The sequence below is a fragment of the Colius striatus genome, chromosome 4, assembly GCF_028858725.1.
Source record: "Colius striatus isolate bColStr4 chromosome 4, bColStr4.1.hap1, whole genome shotgun sequence".
Classification (NCBI taxonomy): Eukaryota; Metazoa; Chordata; class Aves; order Coliiformes; family Coliidae; genus Colius; species Colius striatus.
Window position 1 is genome coordinate 52,036,482 of NC_084762.1, and position 26,764 is coordinate 52,063,245.

A 26,764-nucleotide genomic window follows, 5' to 3' on the forward strand; every position below is an offset into this window, starting at 1 on the left:
ATGTAAGTTATGTCAGGCTACTCCAGGCCTTGTCCAGTTAAATTTTTTAGTTTCTGCAAAGATGGAGAAACCATATTTTCTCTGGAAAACTGTTCTTACATTGGAGAAGAACTCTCATGTTCCAACTTGTGCCTGTTGTCTCTTGTTCTCCCACCGGGCACCTCAGATAAATCGGTTTCGCTTCTTTATACCCTCCCCGTAGGTATGCACAGAAGAGAGATCTCCCCTTAGCCCTCTTAAAGCTGAACAAACCCAAATGTCCCTGTCTCTCCCAATACATAATTTGCTCCAGCCCCACAACCATCTTGGCATACTGAACTCGTACCCGCCTGTCAATGTCTTCCTTGTATTAGTGTGTCATTGGAAAAAACTGTTTCCAAAACTGGAAGCAATACTTCAGCTGTAGCATCACATGCTGAACAACAGGGAATAATTACCATTCTCGACTTGCTGGCTACACTCTTGCTTATACAGCCCGATATGCTGTTGGCTACCTTTGTTGTACTACTACTGTTGTCTAGAAGGTACATCTCAGACTTTTTCCACAGAGCTACCTCCTAGCCTGTCAGTCTGTTGCAGGGCTTATGGCATCTCAGGTGCTGGGCTTTGCATCTGCCTTTAGTGAACTTCACAGAGCCCCCATCAGCCCAGGAATCAATCAAGCACAGCAGCTCCTCAGAACAGATTTGATTCATTCCAAATAGGACACTTAAAGACAACATGATCTGTGAGAAAGTGCACGTCAGAAATTATTCCTAAAAAGCAGAATGGGTAACACCACACCAGGCTTGGCTCTCTCTACCCTCTAAGCTTCCACCAGTGACCCAGCAGGATTTGCACCCTGAAGCCCTGCCCTGCTCCCTCAGACCTGCACTGAGCGCATGCCCCATGTGCCCGCTGCTCCCTGCTGTGCAGTCACTGGTGGGGTGTAGCAGAGCCCTACACTATTTCGGACGCCCAAACCTGCTAATGGCACGTCCCAGCCCACGCACTGGATACAGCAAACCATACATAGTACAGGAGAGAGGGCAGCAGTGCATCAGCTCAGAGCAGCAGACTTAAGGTAGCCCAGAACACAGACTGATGCAGAAATAGCCATATTATTTTTGAGGCAAACTGTTAGAAACTCCCTCGTAATTCTGGAAACAGGTAACATCGCAGAAGACAGAAATCACATGAGAAGCCTTCATTCAGATGCATGACATACTCAGGAGGGTTGACTCTGGCCCCATTGTAGCTCCACTCTGCCCCAGACTTTCATCTCCCTTCTCCCCTCCTACTTTGCCCACACTTGAGCAATGCACTTGACTCCTTTGGGACCTGGGCCAGGTTTGTTTTTCAACCTTCAGTTGTGAAGACCTTGCAACTGGTAGGAAGCTGAGACCAGATGAAGGAATAGGGGGGAAGGAAGGCAAAACTCTACATTTTCCTCAAACGTCTCCATAGTGGGACTGTGTCCTCACGTTTTATTCTTTTCTATGTGCCTCCTCCTCACATCTTCTATTTAAAATAGGAATTCTTCACCAGATAATTCCAGTGCAACAACTTGCAGCAGTAACTATTGTACCTTCAGCTGCTGTCAGTAATGATAAACACAAAGTCTCCTCCAGTTATTAAACTACTTGTCTTGGAAGAATCCTGAATTAACTCCTTCCCCAAACACATTCATCTTCATGGTTGCTCTCTGTTTTACACATAATAACAACACTTTAGGTGTTATAACAATAACATCTTATATATGATAACAACGACTCCTGCAGTTTTACTTCCCCCTTTCCCTTCTTTTGTCTTTCCCAGACAGTTTTCACTTTCTGGTAATAGGTAAGAGGCAATGCCTGTCACACTATAGTCTAAAGCCATCTAGAAATCACTAGTAGATGTTCAAATTGAGCAACTCCTAACACAGAAGACCTACAGAACCTACTCCATGCTGTACTTGTCCCCCACTTTGTACTGACCGATGTTGATCCATACTAAACATTCACTATTGATACCAGGATGCTGATCAGAAAGGTTACTGGCTTACAGACATCTTACCAGACATCCTGCAAAACAGCAGTGGGTTAAGTCACTATAATGTTTTAAATTGTAAAACTCCTGCAATTCACTAACAACTCAGAAGCCAATTACACCTACTGTAGAAGACAGGCATCAGGGAAGTGATGAAGGATTATTTAGGAAGTGAGTTCTTTTGGGAAAGCTCAAGTATATTGTTTCTTTTGCTTAAGCAAAGGTTAACTCAGAAAAACAGATTTTGATCACACCCGAGTCAATATCCTGCCTTGGACTCCTACGGTTATAATCTGTTGTAGTTTGAAGAAGTAGTCTTTAATCATTTGGACACATATGAACTCCTTATAAAAATGATTTGTGGCTTCATATCGCTTGTTATATCTGCTAGATCTCATTAGAGTAATGCAAGCATTCTACTCACAGTAAAAACTCAGTTTGGTTTCTTTCTTTTAGTAGAGCTCTTTGTTAGGTCTCTAATTCATAGTTACTATATGTAGGGTTTACTATTAAAGCCAAGGAACCAATTAGAGCACTTAAAAAAAACCCCATTTTTACAGCTTACCAAAAATGAATAAAGACTATTTTAATATAAAGCAAAGTCATCAGAAGAGCTATAAGCAGAAAAAACAAAAAACCTTTTCAAAGAAGTTGACTAAATTCTGTGAGACAGCATCCCATTTTTATTTTATAAATGTCTCCCAAGACAGAGAATCAGCAAGTACAATTCTTCATCTCAGTATACATGTTTCCCTCTTAGCTAAGAAGGACTTTGCCCTGATTACTATATTAAAAAGCTGGCTTTGGTGTTATTAAAAAGATGTCTCAAATAAATCAAAGTGTTGAAAAAAATGACTGTAAATGTGTCAGGTAACAACGCAGAGCTTTAACATGAAGCATCTCTTCAAGATGGGATGTCAGGAAGACCATCATACAAAGCCACTGTGAGGCAATGAAGTTCACTCATAAGGCTGGCGTCAAGCCACAAGGTAATGAGAGAATAGAAGCACTAATTCTCAAGGTGAAGTACTAGGAATTGCCTTAAAGTTTGGAGCTAAAAATCTGCATGGAGACTGATTTCAAGACAGGTACTGGCACAGGTTTTGGTTTTAAGTGTTAATCCAAATAGCTTTCTGAGTATTTGTGCAGACTGCCACCTGTATGGGACCAGAGCAGAAACCTAATTCTGTTGGTTCAGTAAAAGCTAAGGTCCTGGGATAGCTGAGCTTTCCTAGCATTCTTCTTTTTAGCATAGAGAATCAACCTCCCCTCCAATCTTCATAGTGTAATGCTGATACCTAAACAAAATTCTCTGCAATTATGCATGGAATATTAATACAAGAAAGGTTATCACCCGTCTGGTCCCTGAAGAAAAGATAGAATGTCTCTAATTTTCAATTAGGAACAGATTAAATACCTAGTGATTGAGTGAAATTAGCTGATCCCCAGAATACTCTGAATTGCTATGCCTTTAGATGCTGCTGGCCACCAGGTACCTGAGGCAATTGACTTGGGTATCCAAGCCCAGTACTGATGTGTCCATCTGTCTAAAGGAACCAGAAGCAGATTTAGCCACTGCAAAACTTTAGTTTAATCTAAATTTTTTGTTTCTTGTTGTCTTGAGTTTGTGTGGAGCTTTTTTTGCTTGGTGACAGGGGAAGGGAGCTGCAGTGCTGGTCTCAGTAAGCAGTTCTCAAAACATCCCCCAGCTCTGAGGTGGATCCACCTCCAGTCTGCCCGGGCCACTGTGGTACCTCTGCCATCACTATTCAAGAAGGGAAATCTGCAGAGGAAGAGGAAGTGGAGGACTGGTACAAGACGGAGGCGACCATGTGGACCTCACAGCCAGAGAAAGAAGGAAGAAGGAGGAGCGGTGGACTGGAGACTCCCCTGCGATCCATGTAAAGAATATAGGCTGTCACCCTGCATGGAGCCCACCTGCCCTGAGGTGAGACAATGGGCAGGAACCATCGTAAAAAGAGTGCCTGAAACCCCCATTCTCTACCTCCTGAGCTGTTTAGGTGGAAGGGATATAAATACACCAGAATCAGGGCTGTGGGCTTTGGAAGAGGGGAGGAACCGGGGCTGTGGGCTTTGGAAGAGGGGAGGAACCGGGGGAGGGGAAGGTGGTCTTAAAGGGCTGGCTGTGTCATGGTCCCACTCTGTGTTGTTTTCTGTTTGTTACGTTCTTGATTGGTGGTGGATTAAATTAATTTCTGTTTTCTTCTCCAAGTTGAGTAGTCTTCTCTGTTTTTCCCAGGACCTTAAGTGGCAATTGAGCCCTCCCTGTCCTTAGAGGGTTCCAAAGGCCCTTGGTACTTATGGCTGATTGTGGTCCTTTGTTCCTAGATGGCCCTAAACCACGACACCTGTTGTGTGAAAACAGACTCCACTTTCCACTCCCAGGTCTGCCTGACAGCACATATTACAGCCCTCCTTCCAATACCCTGCAGGTCTCAAACCCCCTGCCTCAGCATGCTGCCCAGGAAGCCTGCCTAGTTCAAAACAGTGGGGAATGAAGGGAGGCTCACTCCCCTTACCTCTCCCAAGGATAAGGTGGCTTATTTTTCCCTTTAACAACTAATGCACAAGGTAAAAACAAAATAACACCCATGGAGAAGACCCTTGAAGCCTGTCAAAGCAAGAAAGCAGTCTGCTCAACAATAGAGCTAGCTCTAAAAGCCTGCTGGAGCAGCAAAAGATTTACATGGAAAGCAAGGTTCACACCAAGCCAAACCATAACCATGTCATATTGTCACACACAGGCAGATCTCACTGAGCACAGAAAAAAACCCGTCCTGACTATCTAGTGGCACTCTGTAACGCTACTGGCTCCTTCTTCAAAAATTATCCATGAAAGCCATGATTGTCTGGAACAAGAAAAAATTCCCAGATTTCAGAGTTCTTCTTCATTTTAAATGCTCCATCAGATATTTTAGGGTTTTTTCTTTTTTTTCTATCAGATTTGCCACTTTCTGATACTCGCTTCTGAATTTAAATAGGCACACTACATTAGACATAAATCAACTGTACTTAATATTCCTCCCTTTGCTCTAATCAGTTTGACAGGATCTCCCTTAAATTAAAATTCTAGTGTATATAATTCTCTTGCATCTAAAGGCTTATTAAACACTTTAATAAATCCTGTTAAGTTCATTTATTTTTTGGAAGATGATAATCTTGGAATAGACTTCTATGAAACTGGAAAAACTGCCAAGGGAAATATAGCCAAGATAACTGTGTAACTGGGTTAAACCTGGATTATTATTACTGTTATTTACATTAAGGAGTATCACTGTAATACCTTTTAAAAATGGATCTGATGTGTAACAGTAAGCTATGCTTTATTTCTCTGTTTGCTAAACATGACAGAGTTTTAAGAATACTCACGTTCAACTCAAGGTACAATATCTTACATTAAAACAGGCCTGTAGATAAATAGTTTTTTCCCTATAAAATCAGATCTGCAGATTTTATTGTACAAATCTTTTGATTCAGACATTGATCAACTGAGAAATAATGGCACAGCATTGGGTAAGGCTAGCAGTCCCAAGGTAAGACTGATCTTCCTGGGTAGAAATGGAATTTTCTTCTTGCCTTAATTCACCCAACTACATCCTAAACATATAAAAGTGTTACAGCTTTCTCGTGTAGCCTTCTCGTGAAAGGCTCTGTTTTATGGTTTCAGGTTAATGGAGAGCAAAAATGAAAACAACCTACTGTCTTTAAAGGCAGGAGCCTGTGTTACTAAATGAATTAACTGATGAGCTCTCACGCTTACAGCAGTCTTCAGCTATCTAGTTTCACAGCTATAAAAATTTCAGACTAGCTGGTATCCCCCAAATCCAGCAGAACAAGAAAGAGGAAAAGCCATTAAAAGGTTGTTATGCAAACGCCACCTTGCTACATACAGGACCAGGAAACTTTATATTGCTTTTGCACCAGCAGTATCAACCAGTTTCTCCTGCAGGGTACATGATGTGGATCTGCGCCACAGCATCCCAGCTCCAGAATGCTCTTCCAGTCTAAGGCAGCATATTAAACGGAGCAAACCAGACCAGCCTGAAGACCACTCTGCTCTACCTTGTGTGGTGTCACATATATGTGTAGGACAAAGAAGAGCAACTTCTGTCATTGTTTCAGGCCACCGCACTTATGGGATCACTGACCCTTTGATGAGGCCAAGAGGCAAGCACATGCAAACACACATACATGCACAAAGAGAACAAGTGTTCTTTTAGAGGTTTTTTTTTTGTTGTTGTTTTATCCACAATGCTATTTAGCTATGGTCATTTTGAGACAAGCAATCCCATCATTTCACCCTGCATGCTCTCTGAGAATAAGGCTTTCTGGACAAGGATCTGAGCAGCTGCTGCTTAGCAGAGAATAAAATTCAGACTGCTGGAGGGGAGGAGAAGAGGGGCCACAAACAACATTTGTTTCAAATCTGGCAGGGGTATCCTAATTAGATGAATTATTGGATGGATCATCAGGACTGCTCCCCAAAGTGCCATAGGACAGGAGAGCCCTTAGAGGACATGTTGATTTAAGACTGCAAAAATGGACTCTGAAGAGCACCATTGCTGAATGTAGAACACTAGAGGCTTGTTTGTCTCAAAAATCACACTTCCCACACAGTGCCGCTGCTCACTTGCCATGTATATAAAGGTTGTAACAGTTAATCATTTAGACAGGGATAAATATTTATTCAGGGACTACCTTAACGTTGAATGTTATTTCCTCCATGACGTAAACTCGTTCAGGAAATGCTTTAGCCACCTCCTCCACACTGTTAAAATACTGCACTGGCTCCTTAATATCTCGGTCTTGTTCCAGCAGCTTAAACTGCCCTGAAAACAGATGATAAACAGAAGAGTTGTAAGATATTTATATTGGAAAACTGTCACTGTGGCAACTGCTGGCTCAACTTCTTCACCATTTTGCTCTGTCATTTTTTCCAGTTATTAGCAGCCAAACAAAAAGACGAAAGATTGCAGAGGGTCTCCTGAACCTACCATGAAACCCAGTTTTACCAGATTGGAACAAAAAGAATGTGTGGGAGCTGAAGTTAAATTTTAAAAAGATCCTTTAATTACATGCTCTCTAGAAACAGTAAATAACTATGGAGGCATTTGTGTTTGTGTACTTATTTTGGTGTAATAGTATCTGTACAGATTTTTTTGGTCCTTAATATTAAAAGCTTTTACAGAAAGAAAACACGCCCATTACTATAAAACCCCAAAACAATAAACATAGGGCTTTTGTTTTTAGCATCATCAAACAGCTATTAAAGAATGCTAAGCTAAAACTCTTTTTTTCCCCTAGGCTTCCCTACAGGTGGAATAGCACCTAACTTTCCTTAATCATAAACTAAGCCCTTGAGAACTTTAACTAACATAAGAAATTAAACCATACATATTTAAAACCACTTTGAAGGTGATCACCTTCAGAATAGCATCAGAAAGAAGTGTTTCTTGCTGACTTCACCTCTAAGTCTTGTAAAAGGCAAGAACTAATGCAGAGACAGCTGCCTTGGGCAGACTTGCCAGGGACAGCCAGGCACATCAATCACCTCCATGCACTACAAATACAATGCTTAAAAGCTTTCTTTTATAAATACAGTGATAATTAAAGCTTAGATGGATGTATTTGCTGCTTGTATGACTTAAAATCAGTGGAGCAATCTTCCCAAATTTAGAAACTACTACTACTATTTTCAGTGAGAGAATAGCACAGTAGGGTGCGATGTATGAAACTACTCCAGAAAATAAGAAAAAGGCTAAGCATAATCAATGGGTAGTGTCTGTCCTATAAATCATATTTTGAAATCAGCAATGCACACAGCCACTGGATTATTGTTCTCAAACAACACTCAACTTCACTAAAATACATCCAACATATCAGGATGTCAGCTATCTACAGAAACATCTTCTCTCCTTTAGCATTTTTGTGCATGACTCCCTGCTGCCCCTGAACATCTGATCAGACCTGAGACTTTTGTGACATGTTCAGAGAATTCACCAATACTAAACTATTTCAGGCCACCTAGCACCAGAGGAGTAAATGAAGGCAAGCTCAGCAAGTCCTGGCACCCCACAGGAAAGACCAGTCCCGTCACCCTGCCAAGTGTGTGCACACATGCATACGTGTACCCGCCCCAAGAGACTTGCGAGCCTGTGAGGCCTAGTTCCTTCAACCAACCCCAGCACATCGCTGACAGAGGTGCCTTCTTTTAATCGGTACACTTGAGTATTGTGGTTGTAAGCCTAAATATCAACTTATTAGGCAGAAAACTTTCTTTTTTTTCTCTTCCATATGTTTTGCCTTTGTAAAACGACCTAACTCTGAAGTATTAGCAGCAGGGTAACTAAAGATTGTGTTACTCCCCACTGGAAGACTGTATTTTGCAAATGTTTAATCATCTTCATCAGACTTCAAAAATCAGTTGCCTTGGGAGTTTTCCTAACTTCAAATAATAAAGTGTCCTGGAGCAGATGTGAAGTTCAGCCAACACAATTAGTATAATTTGAAGACCAACACAGGGTAGAAGCAGTAGGACCTTTGCTGTGACCTGCTGAAGCCATTCTGTAGTATATTACTGCAATGTAGTTGACTACAGGAATGGCTTCTCCAGGTCAGACCAAATGTCCGCCTCATCTAACATTCTGCCTTAGACAGGAGTAAACAAGAGCCATGTAAAGAAGCCCTTAAGCACAATTAGCAATACCATCCAGAGTCTCCTCCACACCTCTAGGAGGAACTCACGGCTCAAGTATGCCCAGAGCAGAGAAGAGGTATCTTTGGGCTTACTAGCTCCAGAGGTTTCCTTTCTTGTAACTTTGTTTAATTGCTTGCTGAAAGTGTTTAAAACTGTAATTGTAGACATACTCTCTATCTTGAAAAATTCTAGCAACCTCTTCTTCCACAGACTTTATGGCATCTCCAGGATCAACAGAAGAAATTTTAGGAGCAACAAAGCTACATCCAGCAGATATCACAGGTAGCAACAGGAAACCTGATGAAAAAACGCTTCAGGTACTCAATAGAGAAATGTCAGTGTTCTAAAGCTGAATTCCTCAGCTTGTCCACTCTGAGACCCTTTCAGTGCAAAGTAACAGAAGGGGTAGGCAATCAGCACCTCTGGCCTCATTCAATCTGGACAGTTAGTAGAGAGGTGCTCAGGTAACTGGTGCTGGAAAGTTGTGCTGTAGCCGACACTCTGAGGCACAGACAGGGAGAGATAAGAGAGGAGAACTGTGCTTTTTAATGCCCAGACTGCCACACAGATCACGTAAATCCTGGTTTCAGGATTCCTCCATATGCCACAGCCTAACCAAGCTGAAGATGTATTCCCCAGCTCTGCAGGTCCTTCCTCCTGCACAGGCACCCTGCTTTGCTGCAAAGGAAATTCAGGAGTCGGGGAAAGTTGAGTAAAGTCAGACCTCCTCCTGCATAGGGTCAGAACATGCCAGGACATCATGCAGCCACAGGAACTGTGAGTTGCACCAGGGATCACCTGACAGCACAGAAAACCTACAGAGCCAATGACTGTATTTCACAAATAGTCACTAAGGGCAATATGTTCTTAAACTTAACAGAAGTTGTCTCACAGCATTTATTCATCATGGGCTGACCTGAGGTTGTTGCTCTCTCCTGCTGACTTCTCAACTGCTGTCCTCTGACTACCAACACAGCCACTCAGATGTAACTCTAATTGACTGCCCAACTTGGAATCCAGAGGTCTGATTTACAGGACTCCCAGCTGTGGTTACTATTAAAGGCAAGCTGTAACAATAATTAATTATGGAATTTCATACTTTAAGTTCCCTAAAGAAAAACAAAACAAAACAAAACCATAGAGAGTCACCTCAGACAGACAGAAATCCAGAGGGGTTACTTCTGATTTAACACTCCTCCCTTGCATACAGAAAGGAGTTTAATGTGATACTGCAAAGAAGCTGTATAGTTTTTGGAAACTCTGAGATATTGCAGTGATAAAATTTTGCTAGTTCATAAAGAAACTGAGATGGAGAGGGAAATGAATCGGGCACAGTAACAAAGCATGAATTCACAACAACGAGGAAGGAGAACAACATACTGAATAATAATACATTATATGAACAATAATCATCCAGCACTTTGAATGAGACAGTGGTCTTTAATTTTAGGTTCTCTAATTACCCTGTTTGAAAGTACAATAACACTATTTTACTATGACTGTTATGTATTTAACAATCGATAGTCTAGCAGCAAGAAAAGGCCAGTTACCCATCGCAATCCAAACTTCTACAAAAAAAGCCCCCAATTCCTCAGCACAGAACAAATACTTCAGGCCATGCGCAACTGGGAGCAGGGTCTGCCATCTATTGTAGAATCACACATGTTCATGTAATTAAAAAAAAAAAAATTAAAAAAATCAGCTGGAGCTTTACTTCGGTACAAAGAGATGCTCAGAACCGTCTATGCTGTTATCTGTGCCATCCTCCCCTTCCTTCAGCCGAGCCATGCAAACACAAAGCCGTCTGTGCCTTCACTGCTAATAAGCAGCAGTTCATGAGGAGGTTGACTACAGAGGAGTACACACAAATCCCAAAGCACATAATAGAAGGGCAGCATTAATCTCCTCTTGTTATGAAACCAAGAAGTATGCTGTGCATGGAAGCTGTCAGGGCTAGATGTTAAAATGCCCCTACTTTGTAAAAGATGGTTTATAACTTGAGGTTTTCTATAGGCAGTTTTAAAAAATGTATTTGTTCATTGAAAAAGGCAGACTTTTTTATTGGAAGGAGAGTAAGTAAGGCTGAAGAGGGGCCTGCAATACTTGACATCTGGCTTAAATGTGTAAATAACTAAAGGGGATGAAGGAGACAATTTCTTACTGTTTCTCCTTGGTCTCTATTCAAGCTGCCATAAAAAAGACAGCACGCTTTTGGCTGAAATACACTTTAAATGGATGTAAGTCTGGCTTGACTGCAAGATTAAGCTGAATTTTATTACACTTTTACAAAACTGACAGCAAGCTTAAACAAATCACAAGGCAATTTAACTGTGTGTTAATTAGGAATTTAACAAAAAATTAAAGAAAATCTAAAGCTAAAACTATACTTTTATAGAATCCATCCCTCTCTTTCACTAGTACAAAAAGAATAATGAAATGTTTCTCTAATAAATCAGTTCAGGTTCACAAAGATCAAAGATTTGTAATACCTACATGGTCCACTGAGCGGGTGAGGTTACTCCTTTGCAGCTAAATGCAAGGGAGTAATGAACAACCACAGCAAGCTTTATATCTCTTTATCTTTCAGTATGGCCTCTGGCAAGCAGAGTATTGGAACTGTTTCATTCTACTATATATTATCTCTGCAGATGATGAATTCTTATTTCCCTGTGAAGGTACCTACAGCAAAGATAGTAAATCCACTACTGCTGGAAATGAGTCCAGAAAGATAAAAGGGCAGGGAAAGACCTAAACCAGGCCTTATCCTCCAGTTTATAGAGGCATTTATTTAAAACCCAGTAGGAGCACACAGATGAGTCTTCCTTCTAGCCAGAAGCTGGCCCTGTAACATCTGTGAGCAGGGATATTAACCAGATTTTTCTGTCCCAGCCTTCAGGTCACTTCTGTTGCTTCCACTGCTTAGGTTCTTTCAGGCTTACACATGTTCATAATTCTGACCCATCTCATACAGGTGTTTTCTGTAAGATCTCCTGATTTTCACAGCAACTTAACCCTCACTGTCAAATAGTCCAACCAATTCCAGTAGCCCAAAATGTTCCCAAGAGAAAAGCATTCATTTTGTACCATGCCTAGATCAAGGGAGTCCTTACCTATAGCAAGGGTTTGTTTTGAAAAAATAAATTCAGTGAAGGGGAAAAAGAAAAAATAGCTGCATGTCATCATAGGAAACATGGAAACATCTGCTCCATTGCATTAGCTGTTAGACTTTTCTCCAAGGAGGCAGGAGCTGCATTGTCTTTCAGCAGCTTTGATTATTTACTAAGTCTCACATCTCTCTATGTGAGACTGTATGCAAAGCCCGGCACTTCTCAACAATGCGAAGGCAGCACAGCAGGGGAGCAAAAGTACTGCAGAGCTTTATGTTTCACATTATTTGTTGATTGCTGACTGCATTTCAGTATTTCAAAGAACAGCAAAGCTGACTCAAAAAGAAAAGGCTCTCTACCTGTCAGAATAACATCACTTTGGAAAAAGACAATTTTTTGTCTACATTTTTCAGCATTCCTGTGCATCAAGCTTACAGGAAACAACTCTCTTTTCCTTCCTAAAAGATAATCGATATAACAAGGCAGAGTTGAAGAGCACACGCCTAAAGCATAATAACAATGAAGGGCGCAGAGAGGTGGCTTGTTAGATACTGGAGAGAGTGCTGCTGTATGAATTGGAATTCATACACTTCAGCACACCCTTTTCTTATGTGTACCCATACAGTCTTCAGCTGACAGTGTACACAACTGCCCTCAATGCTTGATGCAAAACTAAAATTTGGTCTCTGTGGGGGACAATGGAAGGAAATCTCAGTTTATGGTCTCACGTGTCATCCCATCAACTAGATCACATGGTAGAGTTACTTCATCCCTATCTAATCCTTAGACAAGGCCGCCAGTCAAGAGCAAGCATGGCCAACTACAGATTCTAAAATAATAGAGATTAAGACATAATCCTAACACTGTAATTTATTGAAATCGACATTTTCCAACATGTCTTTGCATAGAACCTACATGTGACATTTTGCTTTTGCAAGAAGTGTTGTTATGGCAGTGGCTGTAGCTGTCTAGACCTGAAAAAAAATACGAACAAAAAAGAATCCATCACATCTTTGATACAACTGTTGCATGACTAACTGGAGCCAAGGTGTAAAATTCATATTGCATCTCTTTTGGCAATCCATCACTAAGTGAATGTGAAAAGGTTTGGCAGACATGCAGAAGTAGTAACAAATAAGAAATAAATGCCTTGCTTCTCATTTACCATCTTCCAGCTGGTTGAAACCCAGCATTTGTTCACAGCTCTCCAGAGATGAGCAGAGTTCCTGTGTGCTGAGGTCTTCTGGAGCAGCTAAACTGCTGGTATCCCACTACAGACAGGGCAGTGCAGGGGTGAAAGACTCATCACAGAGAGCAACTGCAAGTATCAATGGAATTACAGAACACTGTTCTCAACAGTGGGAGCAGACAGTAGTGTGCAAATGAACTAGTGCTGACAGGCTCACAGTCCTACTGCCCATGGAGAGGGCAGGAAGCAAATCACCCGCTCTGTCAGGTTTCCTATTGAAGGAGCTACTGATTTCACCCCAAGTTAGTATCTGAAAGCAGTTACATGGATTCAATGCTATGTTAAGTTCATCCTCTCAGTCAAACAGAGAGCAAGACAACCCACTGGTACAAGTTCATCCTTATCTGCCAGACTGATAGCTTCTGAGAGCTGTGCAAAAAAACACAGTTGGGGAGCGGAGAGAGAAGCTTTTTCTGAGTTATTACTAAGAATTTCTTTGTTTATTTTCATATTGAGGAGTTCTGAAAGCATACAGGAAACTATAAAAGGGTGAAGAATAGAGCAGGAAAATACGCAAGCATCTTAGGTACACATCTTCGATAGGATTATGACACAGGAAAATGACTGGGGCACAAGCTAGAAAAGCTATCATTGATTCTTATATCATAATTGCCGTGAAATAGTTATGAAACAGACTTTGAAATACTGTTTTTGTTTTTTAAAAGCTGCCTGGCAGTACTTTTTCTTTAGGGAAGGAAGACTGGTGGAGAAGATCTCCTGTGTCCCCATCTGTAATCTTCTGGAAATTTTGGGAATATATTAAAAAATCTGATGAAATATGAATTGGAGACATATCTAAGTAAACATAATACAAGTAGAATTCATCAAGTGTACTGGAGCTAAACTTATGGCACCGCAAAGCAGAAGGCAAGACACAAAGACATATTCAGTCAGCAGAGATTGCGCAACATTTCATATGGAAGAAGCCCTTCAGAATGAATAGTTTTACTTCTCAGAAGTATTACAAAGATTTTGAGGCCTTAAACGTTTTTTATTCCTCTCTGTGTTATGTCTTCGGTACAAATACCCATTCAACAAAGAGAGAATGAGTCAGACATCACAACCTGGTGAGACATGTTGAAGCAGAGCATCAGCACGCTGACACATCACCTGTGCATATGCATAGACAACCTTTTGAGAGATCAAGGAAGGGAATAGAATCAAGTCTCCCACACAGCAACGCAATGCTTGCTAATCAAAACTTCTAATCCTGTGCTGGCAAAGCAAAGGGGATGGCACAGCTTAGCATTCTCTTTTCTCTTATCTTACTTTCATGACTTTTAAATAACACAATAAAAAAAAATGTGATACTGTTGGCAGCATAACAAAGAAAAATCAGTTCAAATGGTGACTGATGATAGCTTAAAGCAAATTTAACTCACAGATATTGCATGAGAGGGAATTTTAGGTTACAGGTGATGTAAAAAGACAGACGGGGAAAACAAGCCTAACCTCTAACCTTCGTTTCATAAGTTATTATCGTCACAAACACAATATTACCACAGTGAAATGTTCCATTTTACAGGGTCACATGTTTGAGTGTCTGGACTGTAAGTTAACTAGATTTAACTTAGTCACTGGGTTATCATTGATCTAACTTGTAATTAACATAATTCTCTTCCTTTCCAATGTGCTGCCAACAGACACTGAAAATATTCCACAAGCAGCATGTTAGTTCACATGCTCAAGTGACCATGCAGAGGACTTTGATAACTACTGCACTGTCTGACTTTCCTAATTAATTGCTATTAAAAAAAGCTGTTGTGAATATTAGAGCTTATCCAGATTGTAGTACAAAAAGACATCAAAAGAAAGAGAGAAAAGTTACAGAAAGTCCTACTAAATTAACCTAGAGCTTGTATGAAACAGTGTTGAAGTGACTACATCTAACAGCAGCTGCTTTTCTTATGGCACTGTTCCCTTGGTACTGGAGTGGATATCCACTTAGACCTTAGTTATGAAAATAGTAAGTGTCACTAAAAGATTATGGTTCCAGGATCCTTATGAGAACATCTGTTGGAACTGCCTGCCACCAGAGAGGAAGATTTGATGAGAACGTAAAGCCAACTTATCACTCATTTAACAGAAGTCTCTAAGGAAAATTGCTGTCCTCTATATGAACAGTTGGTTCCAGTTTTTACTGTACTTTGAACCACTTGTATTAACTAAGAAAATACATAGCTTTCATGTATACATTAACACTGATGCAGGCCTAAAAATCTATCCTACAGAGAGGAGACCCAGCTTAGATATATCAGTGCAAAGTAAATGTCAAACCTTGTAATGGATCACAGCCAAGCTCCTTAACAGCATCTTACCTTGTTCTATCCAAGTACATTTTCCTATTTGAGTAAAGCCCATACATTTAAAATTAAGAAGCAGTACAGACTTAGTCTGCCTTTGGATCTATTCTTAAACAGTTATTCTCTTCCCACCTCACCAATACACACTCAAGACATACATACATGAAAAGAACAGAATTGTCTATAACAGATTAACACTTAATTAAAGCACAGAAGAAAGTTGAGAGTAACAGAATAAACTCCTGGTTAACATTTGAATTTAACATTACTAATTTCAAGCAGGCTCAAACAGACCCTATTAGAATACCTGTTAAATATTAGTGAAGTGTGCCAGGATTTTTTATTACAACTGCATCAAAAAATTTTGCCTTTACACCACTGATTCCCTCACCTCAGTACCACCTATTTCAGTAGAAATATGGATGTGTAAGATTTCCTCTTTAATGGAGAAAGAGTAAAATCCCACATTTTACCGAAACAAAATCTGTGATCATTAGCTTGAAGAAAACACAGTAAACACAAAGTTTGTTCTATTTGGGCTGATGTCCCCACCAGAGTACAAATGAGTACAGAAACCCATCTCCATCATTTCCCTGCTTCAGCAGATGCCTCCTCACGGGAAATACAGACTGGAAGAAACCTTTCTTACCTTTCACTGTCCCCATTTTGGCTGCAAAACAGTAAACTTAGGATTGTCGTGCAACTGAAGTGTCAATGAAAGACACTATTTTATGAGCAGCAATGTTTCAGAACCTGAGCTGAGTGTAGCTTTAGTTGAATAGTTTCTTCTAATTCCAGTGTCTAAATTTGTTCAAAAAAGGGAAGAAAATTTTTGCACTGATAAAAAGTATTTTAAACATAGACTGTACTTACACAGAGCAGCTCAATCTATCTCCTCATTACCTGTGGACGCAAGTAAATGATTATATTTATTTGAGGTTAACATAAAAACCAGACAACATTAAAAAAAGAAATCTTGTCCACCAGTGGCAACAAAGAAATCTTACACTGATAGATGAAAGAAGCTTCATTCTTAGAGGAACTCCCTGTTTGAAACAGGGCTTAGCATTTTAGGGAATCATTTTAGGGACTGTACTGAAGAAAGCAAACTTTTGCAATTTAGATACTACCAGGTTCTTATCTGTGTCAGGCCTGTTCTGAATCATATTACTTCCCTTTGTGGATTAAAAAACTGGAGAGAGTAAAAATTATAGTGAGGAATTGAAAATGTGTAGAAGTCTATTTTTGTCCTAACACAGATTACAGAGATTTTAACCACAAGTGATTCATAGATTTACACCAGATACACCTTTTTGCATTTAGTAGTGATCTCTTAAAAAGTTAAATTTTACAGAATGCAAGTGGCAAACAACTTCACACACATTCTTGTATTTCCTGGCAAGCTGAAGCTTTTGCTAAAAGTGCTGAGCTTAATGGTTAACTTCACCTTTACCAAGTAACAGCTTTTATTCATTTATTTTGCAAAAGCCTCAAAGTCCACACTCACCAAAACTCAAGCTCCTGGCGTTTCTGCAACAGTGCAAAGGCATTTTCTTCATCATAAACCCACCACCCTTTATGCTTTCTGCTCTTTTGCTGACAGATCTTTTTCCTCCTGCTACTCCCACGTGAGTATCCCGATTTCTATGGCCTGACTTTAGTGCCATTCATTGCTTGCTTGCTTGCTGAGCAGCCTTTTGTGTCTTTCAGGTTCTGACCCCATCCCATGCTCAACAGGCCCCAGCACGAGTGTAGGACGGTGTGTAGTGAAATATTCCGCCCAAGAAGGACAGTCATGTTGACAGTACTGCCTCTGGCAGGCACTTATGCTGCAATAAACAAAGCTGAAGAAAAAGTGCATTCACAGAGCAGAAATCTTGAAAATGTACATAGATCAGTTCTGTACAAAAAGTGCTTTTGTTTCCTGTTCAGGAACAGGTTTTTTAATTAACTGAATGGGAGGAGTTGTAAAAAAACCAGGAACAATGACTGAGTCAGCAGCTCAGTCAGTTCTCAGTAGCTTACAGGGCTTTACATGAGACAGAACAAACGTATTTCATTCAGAGTTAGACATTTTTATCAATATGTAGAGAGACTCCAGAGCTTGGGCTTGGTATCCTGAAAGACTGTCTGTGCATTATAGAGCAGCTTATTGTTTCAAAGCTTGTATCTCATTTGGTTGCTGAATATACATGTCGTTTACAATCTCCAGCAGACTCGGTATTTTTCCCTCTTTCTCTCATCCTCAATTTAAATCTGCTTAAGTATTGCATTCAAATTACTGGAGAACCTGTCGCTTAAATAGTTCTCAACATTTCTGTGTCAGGAATCTGTATATGATCAACAAGACAATTTTCTTGGGATATGTGGTATAACTTTGTATTGTCGATGTCCTGTGCAGATGAAATTAAATTCATGGCAGCAATCATGACCAAGTTCTGAAAAACAAGTTAACTTCTGGAAGAAATTAAGACTCAGTTTTCTTGAACACATTCTGTCACACATACTTTGTTACTTCACCTTAAATAAGGTGAGTGTTACTTCACCTCTCTTCAGCAGTTCAAATTATTGTAGCTGAATGCAAAAGGTATAAAGAAACAGAATGTCTAGTCAACTTTTCCCTCTTAAAAGATGTCTGCCAGCTTGCTGAGAGCCAAATAAAACCAGTTAGCAGAGGCAATCTAGCCTAAAACATCTCAACAGGAAATAAATGCTATAGACTACACATGGGATGGTTTCATTTCAAAAGTGTTTTTAGAAGACCACTTAGGGGATTTCGTTTTCTCCATGTACATGTTAAAGAGTTGTACTATGCCTTGCTAATGCTTTCTGAAGTGCTATTGAATATTTTATCCTATATGTGTTTCCAGTGAAACCTTCCCACTAATACTAGTTTGGGGCATCGCTGGTTGAAAGCCATCTTTGCACCAATTCCATTTTGTAGCCTTTCACAGAAAGGGCTGTGAAGTGGTAATTATCAGAATGGCTGGCCAGCTATTTGTCTTTGAATGCACATAGACTTCCCCAGCTGCTAGATTATCATGAGATATGTTATTACATACTGATTTCTTAGTACAAGCTAACATTAGCAGCTGCAAATGCTTCAGAGAAATTATGTGCTTTAAATTTCTGCAAAAGAACATTATTTTTAAAATAAGGTGATCATAAGTCTACATCTGGATTCAGAGACTAATTACCAATATTTTTGGTAACAAAAAACCCCCTTATTTCTTGAATAATGAATCCAAATCAATACTGGGCAGTTTGTATTAGTGCACAGAAATAAGGTTGTGAAGATGCCACAGATGGAAAAAAGAAGGATATTAGGGTTTCAGACAGTTAGAATTGGTTACTGTAGATATTCAGAAAAACAGATGATGCTTAAGAGACCAGAAAAAAATGGAACATAAAAAGTTAAAAGCAACTCAAACCTAAAAACTGTCAAAAGATCAACCTTTGCTAGAGTTATCACAAAATACTGATTTTTCCCAAAAACTTAGTGTTCCTTTATAAAAAATAACTATTTCAGTTGAGATTTCTGAACACAGGGAGCAGAAAGCTAGAGATACGGTTTAGAAATGCCACCATTGAAATGAATGGTGGTCCCTGAAATGCTAATTTCCTAAAAAAGGTCTTTACTTCCTTTTACAACTGCACTACTACATACCCAGCAAGAGCAGAATCCAACAACACACACAGCTTCCCACACAGTGAGGCATGCAGTGGCAAAGTCATTATCAAGCTGTAGAAAGGTGACCTGCCCCAAGGAAGAATTCAGTCTGTCACCTCCTTCTACTGGGGTCAGGTTGCCTTGAGTATACTGAGTGTATGTCCCACCAAAACCTTGCTGTTGATAGTAACAGCCTTTATCACCAGTAAACCTGGACAACAGTATATGATGGGTTCACAGAATGTAGCCAGTGGCATGGCTTATCCTTATTGAACATACAGCACCACAGCTAACAGGCTCATCTACACTTGGTTTCAATACCTGCTTTAACTACAGTTGTACAAAACATGTTTAGCTAAGTCACTGGAAAACTGTGACCAGCTAAGCCAAACCAGATACAATCTGGTTTACAATGTGACATTTTATCTGCTGGAGGCTCTCTGACTGAAGGATGACAAAGCAGGCAATTCCAAGATCCTCATCATTCTTCCTTGCAATCACTCTACTTGCTTTCAGCACAACACATGCAGGTCTCTCCATGCACTCCTCAGTCTGAACTTCCCAAGTGGCTGGGACTTTAAATACATGTAACAGTGACTTAACATCTGACATTCAGTTTACCCTCCACTATACCCTAGTGTTGCACCCTTGACTGCTACAAGCTCCTCATGGCTGATCAGGAAGCTTATTTGCAAGCTCCGGGAAGACTCGGCTGAGCCAAACCTCAGAAAGCTGCATGCCAGCTGACCCAAGAATTTTCTTGGACAGGAGTCAGAAAACCACTCTGCACCCTTTCCATCTGATTCACATTAAACAAGCCTTACAATAACCAAACACCAAGAAGCGACAAACATCTGCAAATGGGGTGAAAAGGCAGCTATCCTTCATTTTCCACAGTAGAGAAGATGAGCGGTACATCCAAACAGAAGGAAGGCATACAAGTGTCACGTATGCTATGACATACATCTGCTTCCTTGAAGCAGCATGCCTGGCAGCAGTAAGGCAGATACGGCAGCACTGGGTTTCATCCTTAGCAGCACAGGACATCCTTCCAGGGACTCCTGGCACACAGATCTGGGTTGCTATCACATGCTAACTGCTGCTCTTTCCTCGTTATTGTTAAACGGGCAAGGCAGTACATGCTGTGATCTTATGTGTCCATGCTGCAGTGTGGGCAGACGATATGTGCCTCACTTCCAGGGTTTCTAGGGAAAGTCTAAGGCCATGGCAGGCAGCTGATTTGTGAAGCCTGCACATATCTTAGTGCAGAGCTGAAGACTTAGTGTGTCCCTTTGTGTTTCACTCAGCTGCTTCTCCCCTGACAAATATCATTCTTCTCTGCCTCCCTTCTCCCTTGCTTAGAACTCTTTCCCTCTGAAGAAAATGAAAAGCACGCAAACAAATATGTTAAAAATATCTTCCTTGAATCTCCTCTAGGAAGTAGTACAGCCAGGGACCAGTACGATCTAATTTTCATAGTAAACGTATGAAATGTACAGTAAAGAAATCTATGCTGCTCAAAATTATTTTTTCTTCTGTCATTAGAAGAAAAAAAGCCAAGTTAAAAAAGCATTCTTTCCAAACTAATAACAAAGGATGACTTTATCTACCACCACATAGCACACCACTGCAATGATCAGAAAAAAACCAGGAAGGTTAATTAGCAAATTAATCGAGCAAACAAATCCTTCACAACAAAAAAAGCTGCACTATTAGCAGCTTACATATAGCAAAAATATCACAATCACACACTTAAGATCTTTTTGCAAGATTATAGCTATGGGCTAATCCAAGAGTTCCAGATAATTTAATTACATTTTCTACTGAAAAAATTGAACCCTACATACAGCTCATCAGAACAAGTTTTCTAATGTTTCTGACTTTGATATCCAACATCTGTCTGAAAATGAGACTTTTCATTTCTCTTGTGAAATCCGATTCTACCTCTGTGGCCAAACTGAAGCAGCATTGATGGAAAGAAAAGAGGAGGAATAAGAGCAAGTGTTGGGTGATCTAACTTGGCCTTATAGAAGAGTTCAATCTCTAAATAGTAAAAATGTTAGAATATGAGAATTCTTCCTTTACAGGTGAAGACCATAGAGCAACACAAGAATATTCACATTTCTTTGTCCAAAACCAAAATATCTTAAGTTTTCTTCATGTTCTTCCTGCAAGTCTATAATCAGTTAGGATCTCAACCCTCATTAAGTAATTCCTCCAACACTATAGTACTATCTCATTAGTTTCATCTGTCTCCCCAAGAAAACCATCTAGAAGGACTGCACGTATGTAAAGACAAAGAAGTAACACGATGCTTCTGCTGAATCAGCTCATCTGCCATCTGCTGTCACTGATCAACGTGAAGCATGGTGAGCTTTAGAAAGCAGCCCATCATGAGGACCTGGGCAATGCACAGTGCTCTGGCTCCTATCAGCTGAAAACCAGCTATATTAAGGAGAACCACATGAGTGGGTATTTAACCCCCAAAATTGTTGCTTTGTTACTTTACAAAGTTGTTACATCAATAAAAAGCGTTTTTCTGAAGGAAGAAGGCAAGCCTGCATATTCCGTTTGTATTCTACTTTATTCTAGCAATTTGCTTGTCCTTTTTCAGCAGCGTCTTTCCAAAGGATCTTCAACTTTCTATAAAAACTTTGTTTCACTGAGTGTACAGAATAGTTCTGTATTCAGAAACTTGGTTAAACTTTTCTGCCCCTCACACAGATCAGAAGTTTTACAGTTATTTATTTTTTGCAGCAGAAGTTTTCTGAGATACCTTCCCAGTGCTTTCATGCCCATGGAAGGGATGTCTGCATGCATGCTCACTCAGTGCCACCAACTAGAGTTGGACAACCTTATATCTTGGTGAGCAACTGGAATTCATACAAACCCTCTTCTGTTTCATTTGAGCTAGCAATTTGAATCCAGTCTCTCACATCCCTGCTACAGAAATCAATCTTTCTGCTGCAGTCAGAACTGTATATACATTAAAAAAAAAATGAACTGCTTCAGATATAATCCTTGGGGCACAGCAGCTGATTACAGACCCTTATGGTCAGAGAATCATGAACACGGCAAGCACATTTCAAGCCACTGTTTCAAATCCGGCAGGGCAGAAAATCCATAAGCATATGTATCTCATATGTTATATGCTGTTATTTTAAATCACTAGTTACTATATAGTACAATTTTCATTTCTGTTTCCATTGTGGATCTGAGAAGCTTTTCAATGAAAAAAAACCCAAACAACAACCCAAAACCAGCTCAACCTTCAGACTGAACTCAATATGGTCCTGCAACAGTTTCAACAGGTCAGCACTCCCAAGCAAAAATGCTATTGCTGAAAATTAATTCTGCCAACTCTAATTTCAAACCAGTATGAAGAGATTATTATGAGTGTTCACTTGCAACACTCACCCACACTTATACTAATAGCCTGTACTTGACTACAGATTTCCTGGTGACGGAAACACCATACAAAGCAACAGCAAAATGTCCTGCCCACGCTGCTGTCAATTTAGTAGAAAAAAAAAAAAATTAACCTGCATCCCTCTGATTCAAAGAACGTTTCATCAACATACATCAGACACCAGGATCTCGATCTGTCTATATGTTCTTTTAATGATTTCCAAGTACTGTTTGCTCATTACATTAATTAAAATAATAACTCAATCCTTTCACGGTCAACAGTTTTTTAAAAATTGAACTGCTTTTATTTCAGCTCCATCCATCACCAAGAGTAGGAAATCATTCTTACACCAGAAGGGGTTTCCTTCTCACCAGGCAATGGGCAGGATAACCCTAGATGCAGTAGTGTTCAGAGAAATCAGTCAGCACAAAGGGGACATTGTTAGAAGCCCCCTGCCTTGCAGGGGCACTCTGGCTTCCCCTAGGGCAAGGGTTCAAAGGCTTTATACAAAGCACTGGAAGGGGCAAGTTGCAATTCATCCTCTGCCCTACTTTTTCTCCTTGCCCAGAGTGCCAGTGGTGATGCCTTGGAGACAACTTTCAAGGATCAGGTTCCACTTTGACTTTCTGCACTCTTCTGTCTTGACAACAAACTCTCCTGAAGACTGGTAGAGAGAGAGTTGAGGCTACATTTGCTTCCCTGTCAGGGGTAGTCTTGCAGGAGCAGAATGCTCTGCAGTTAAGATATTACACAGAAGGGAGTTTTGTTTTCATTTGGCATCAGAACTGATAAGAGAGAATCAAAGGGAATATCAGCACTGAGAATTCATTTGTGTATCAAGGGGAAATCCAGAAGCCATTGAAATTGTTTACAGCAGGTTGAAAGAATAATACAAAGCACAAACATTCCACTGACAGATATCCAGATAGTATTTGTAGGCAAACCTCAACACCTTTATCCCACCAAAGTTTCATTAACATTTACATATAACTGCAAGGTTTTTATAATATTTTAAAAGCAGCAAATTATGAAGGTTTCTGAGAAATTGGAGTTGTCATGCTTCCCTGCCCCCTTCCCCCAACTTTGCTTTGTGACTGAATTGAATTTATTGGCAGAGCAAAATGTTTCAAGCAACTGGTGCAGATGACACAGAGGGGAAGAGAAGACAAGGTGTAATGTATTGGGGAACTAAAGGATCCTGCTTCTGCATCCACAGGGCTTTTCTGTGACAGAGTTTCACAGAGTCCCTGAAAAGTTTCTTACTGCCATAAAAGGCTACCCAGAGGCTTCAAAAAGGCAGAACACATACACAGTAGGAGAACACAGATCCATCAGCTTGTATCCAAACAACTCTTCCTACACAGACTCAGCCTAGCAACCTCTCCTGTCATTTGACATTGAAGTGTCTAGAAGGATGATGGCAAACCACAGCATGGGATGTTTTCCTAACAGATGCAAAATCAAGACTGATGTGTGAAGGCCTTGCAATATACTGTGGATGTCAGTCTCTCCTCACTGGGAACTGGGGTATTCAGACTTGCCTTAAGAGCCATGAAAGTTGAAAATACCCATCCACAGTCTGTATGAATTAAAAGTAGTCCCATTTTGTGATGTCTTATGTACCAATGCATTACTTGCCACATCACTGACAGCTTTTTCATGCACTGGCTATGGACAAAGTAAAAACACTTAATATTTTTCAGTCTATCCAATTAAATCATTCCAGATTGCTGTTGTAGGTAAGGAAGGTTGAAAAAGTAACACTGAATCCTTCAGTTTTGTGTAACACTACTGAAGTTAAAAACAGATTTATAAAATATTCGTAATCCTTAATCTCCCTTCAAATCAAAGTGATGGCTAGACTCACTAGTGATTAGTTTCTAAGTGATTAGTTTCTCTTTTCACTCACTAAGTGATTAGTTTCTCTTTTCTCAAGAGATTTATTTGTAAATAGCTGGCTCAGGCTCTGCAAAATCCTCCTCCTTTTTATTTAGTTAGTTTGCTGACTTGGCAACTATTAAAAACATAAAGTTTAATGAGAAAAATATCCAGCCATCTCTAGCACTTGAAACCACTGTAACAGACATTATAAAGGAAAATAAATAAATAAATAAGGTGTTTGAACAACACTGGGGGAAGGGAGAGCTTTTCAGCAGTTGAGGAATTCAATATTGAGAAGAGGCCTAAATCGTTCATATAGGCAATGTGTTTTGTGGTTCCCTGCACAACTAATCTGTTGTTACTTATTCTTTTTTCTTTAGTATAGATGGACCCTGTGTGGCAAGGAACAGGGGTTTGGAGAACAGCCCTCATTTTGTTCAGTACAATACAGCCTTCTGAACTCTTAACGCTGCCACTTGAACCCTCAAATTGTACATAGGCAAGAGAAGGAGAATTTTGAAATGAATTAAGCAAATAACTGATTTTAGTCTCTTTTGGGTGTTACACCACACCCCAACTTAACGGCTAGTAAAAACTTCTATGTAATATTCCCCATTCCCATCTGGGAGTTTATACAAACGCCTGCTATGCGGATTTCTTGCATTCCAGGTTGAGAGGCAGTCATTAACGTACGGAACAGATTTCCAATCAGATGTTCAGTAAAGGTCAGAGATGAAGGCATTACACGTCAGCTTGCACATGCCTGTTATCTGCTGCAGACTACTGGACAGTTGCATTTGTCCAAGGAAAACGTTCTAGGCTTTATCAGCGACATTGTAGATCATAGTCAAGGAAGATTTGTTGATCTACCATCACTCACCTGGATTAATATTCCCATGACAAATTTAGTAGTATAAAAGTGCACAAAAGAACCCAGAAAAAAAATTCCCACCAAAAAGTTCTTTTGGTGCATGTTGATATTTTTATTCTGCAACACCCATGAATACAATTCACATACTAAATGCATTCTGCTGAAAGTTTAAACAGACTTTTATCTATCAAGGCTTAGAGAAATGCAAGTGCAGTTCCCAAAAGACGAAGGAATTCCCATTCTTATAGTTAGAAGTGAAAGGAGTGGGCTGGAGACGGAAGTGACTGTTGTTAAAACTATCAAGGAGTCTCAAGGAATGAATAGGCACTGTCTGACCTGAATCTATTCCAGTTTCACATAGTATGAGAACAGAACATTTGTTTCCAGATGAACAAAAAAAAAAATGCGTTTCCATGGCTTTCCTGGGTAAAGCTATACTTGAGGGTTTTTTGAGATAACACTTTTCATGAAATGGTTTGGTTAATATTAAATACTTCAGAGCACTTCAGATTGGTAAAGGATAAAGCAGTTAGATTGCTGGCTTAATAAAATAATACTGCTTTCAAGAATTGTACAATGAACAAACACACAAAACACCTTTTAATGTCAAGCAAAGAAAAACATGATCAGCAGGAGATCTGTTTGTACTTCATAAAACAGGATGGAATTTATTGCTCCATAAGGAAGTTCAGGATGTCAGCTTTTTGACATTTGCTGCAAAACTGGACACCGTTGTGAGAAGCAGGTGTGATGAAACAAAGAGTTGTCAAGCTCACTAAAGCAAATATGTCCTGTGAACATCTCATCTCCATAGCATTAATATTTCATTTCAGTTTGCAATCTTAAACTGGTACTTGTCAGCTTTAGGTTTCTGAACAAAAATGTGTCTAAGCACAGTACTGTCACTTGACATACTCACTTCAGAGGAGAATGGACCTTTTAAGAATGCCTATGCTGAGCTCTAAGACAAGTTTCAGGGCTTCAGGACTCACTCTTGTAGGAAATCCTGCACTGAGAGGAATTTTGTTCTATCTTTTATAAGAAATTTTTTAGCAAGTGTCATTACCAGTACAACTATAAAGAAATTGTGAAAGATGGGAAAAGGGGATAAAAGAAAAAAGGAGGAAAAAAAGAGAAAGAATGGCAATTTAATGGTTATATCTAGCCAGGAAATAAATTCACCTCTCTTTCCCACGTTCCTTGGGGTACAATAGATATACCGCTACTATGTTAGCTAGGGTAGAGTTTCCTTTTTCTAAGCTTCATAATTTTATAATTTCATCTACTTCACCTCAAGGAATGTGAGGAAAAGAGAGGTGAGGATTCAGAGGAAGCTTTTTGACATCTACCCCAGAGAGTCACTATGTCCTCTCCTTCCAGCACTGCCTGAAGCCCCTGTCCACTACATTGCAAAGAAGAGCTTCCAAGGAATTAAATTATGCCCCGGTTTAAGGGAAGTCTGGAACTGCATACATGAAAAAGGAAACAGTGGAGCTCAAGCTCAGGGTCATTACATCTGACAACAAGAAAGTATGAATTCACAGAT

General features: G+C 40.0%; 1 protein-coding gene across 2 annotated transcripts in view; it reads right to left on the bottom strand.

The window, feature by feature from the left end:
• Window positions 1–26,764, bottom strand: part of GAREM1 (GRB2 associated regulator of MAPK1 subtype 1) — a 107,763-nt gene that overhangs the window by 21,444 nt on the left and 59,555 nt on the right. The window contains exon 3 of one of the 2 annotated variants that reach the window (XM_061995271.1): window positions 6,730–6,860. The exons of the other annotated variant lie outside the window; for it this stretch is intronic. Coding sequence (XP_061851255.1) covers window positions 6,730–6,860 — 131 coding nt within the window. The remainder of the gene's footprint in view (window positions 1–6,729; window positions 6,861–26,764) is intronic. 2 annotated transcript variants of the gene reach the window in all.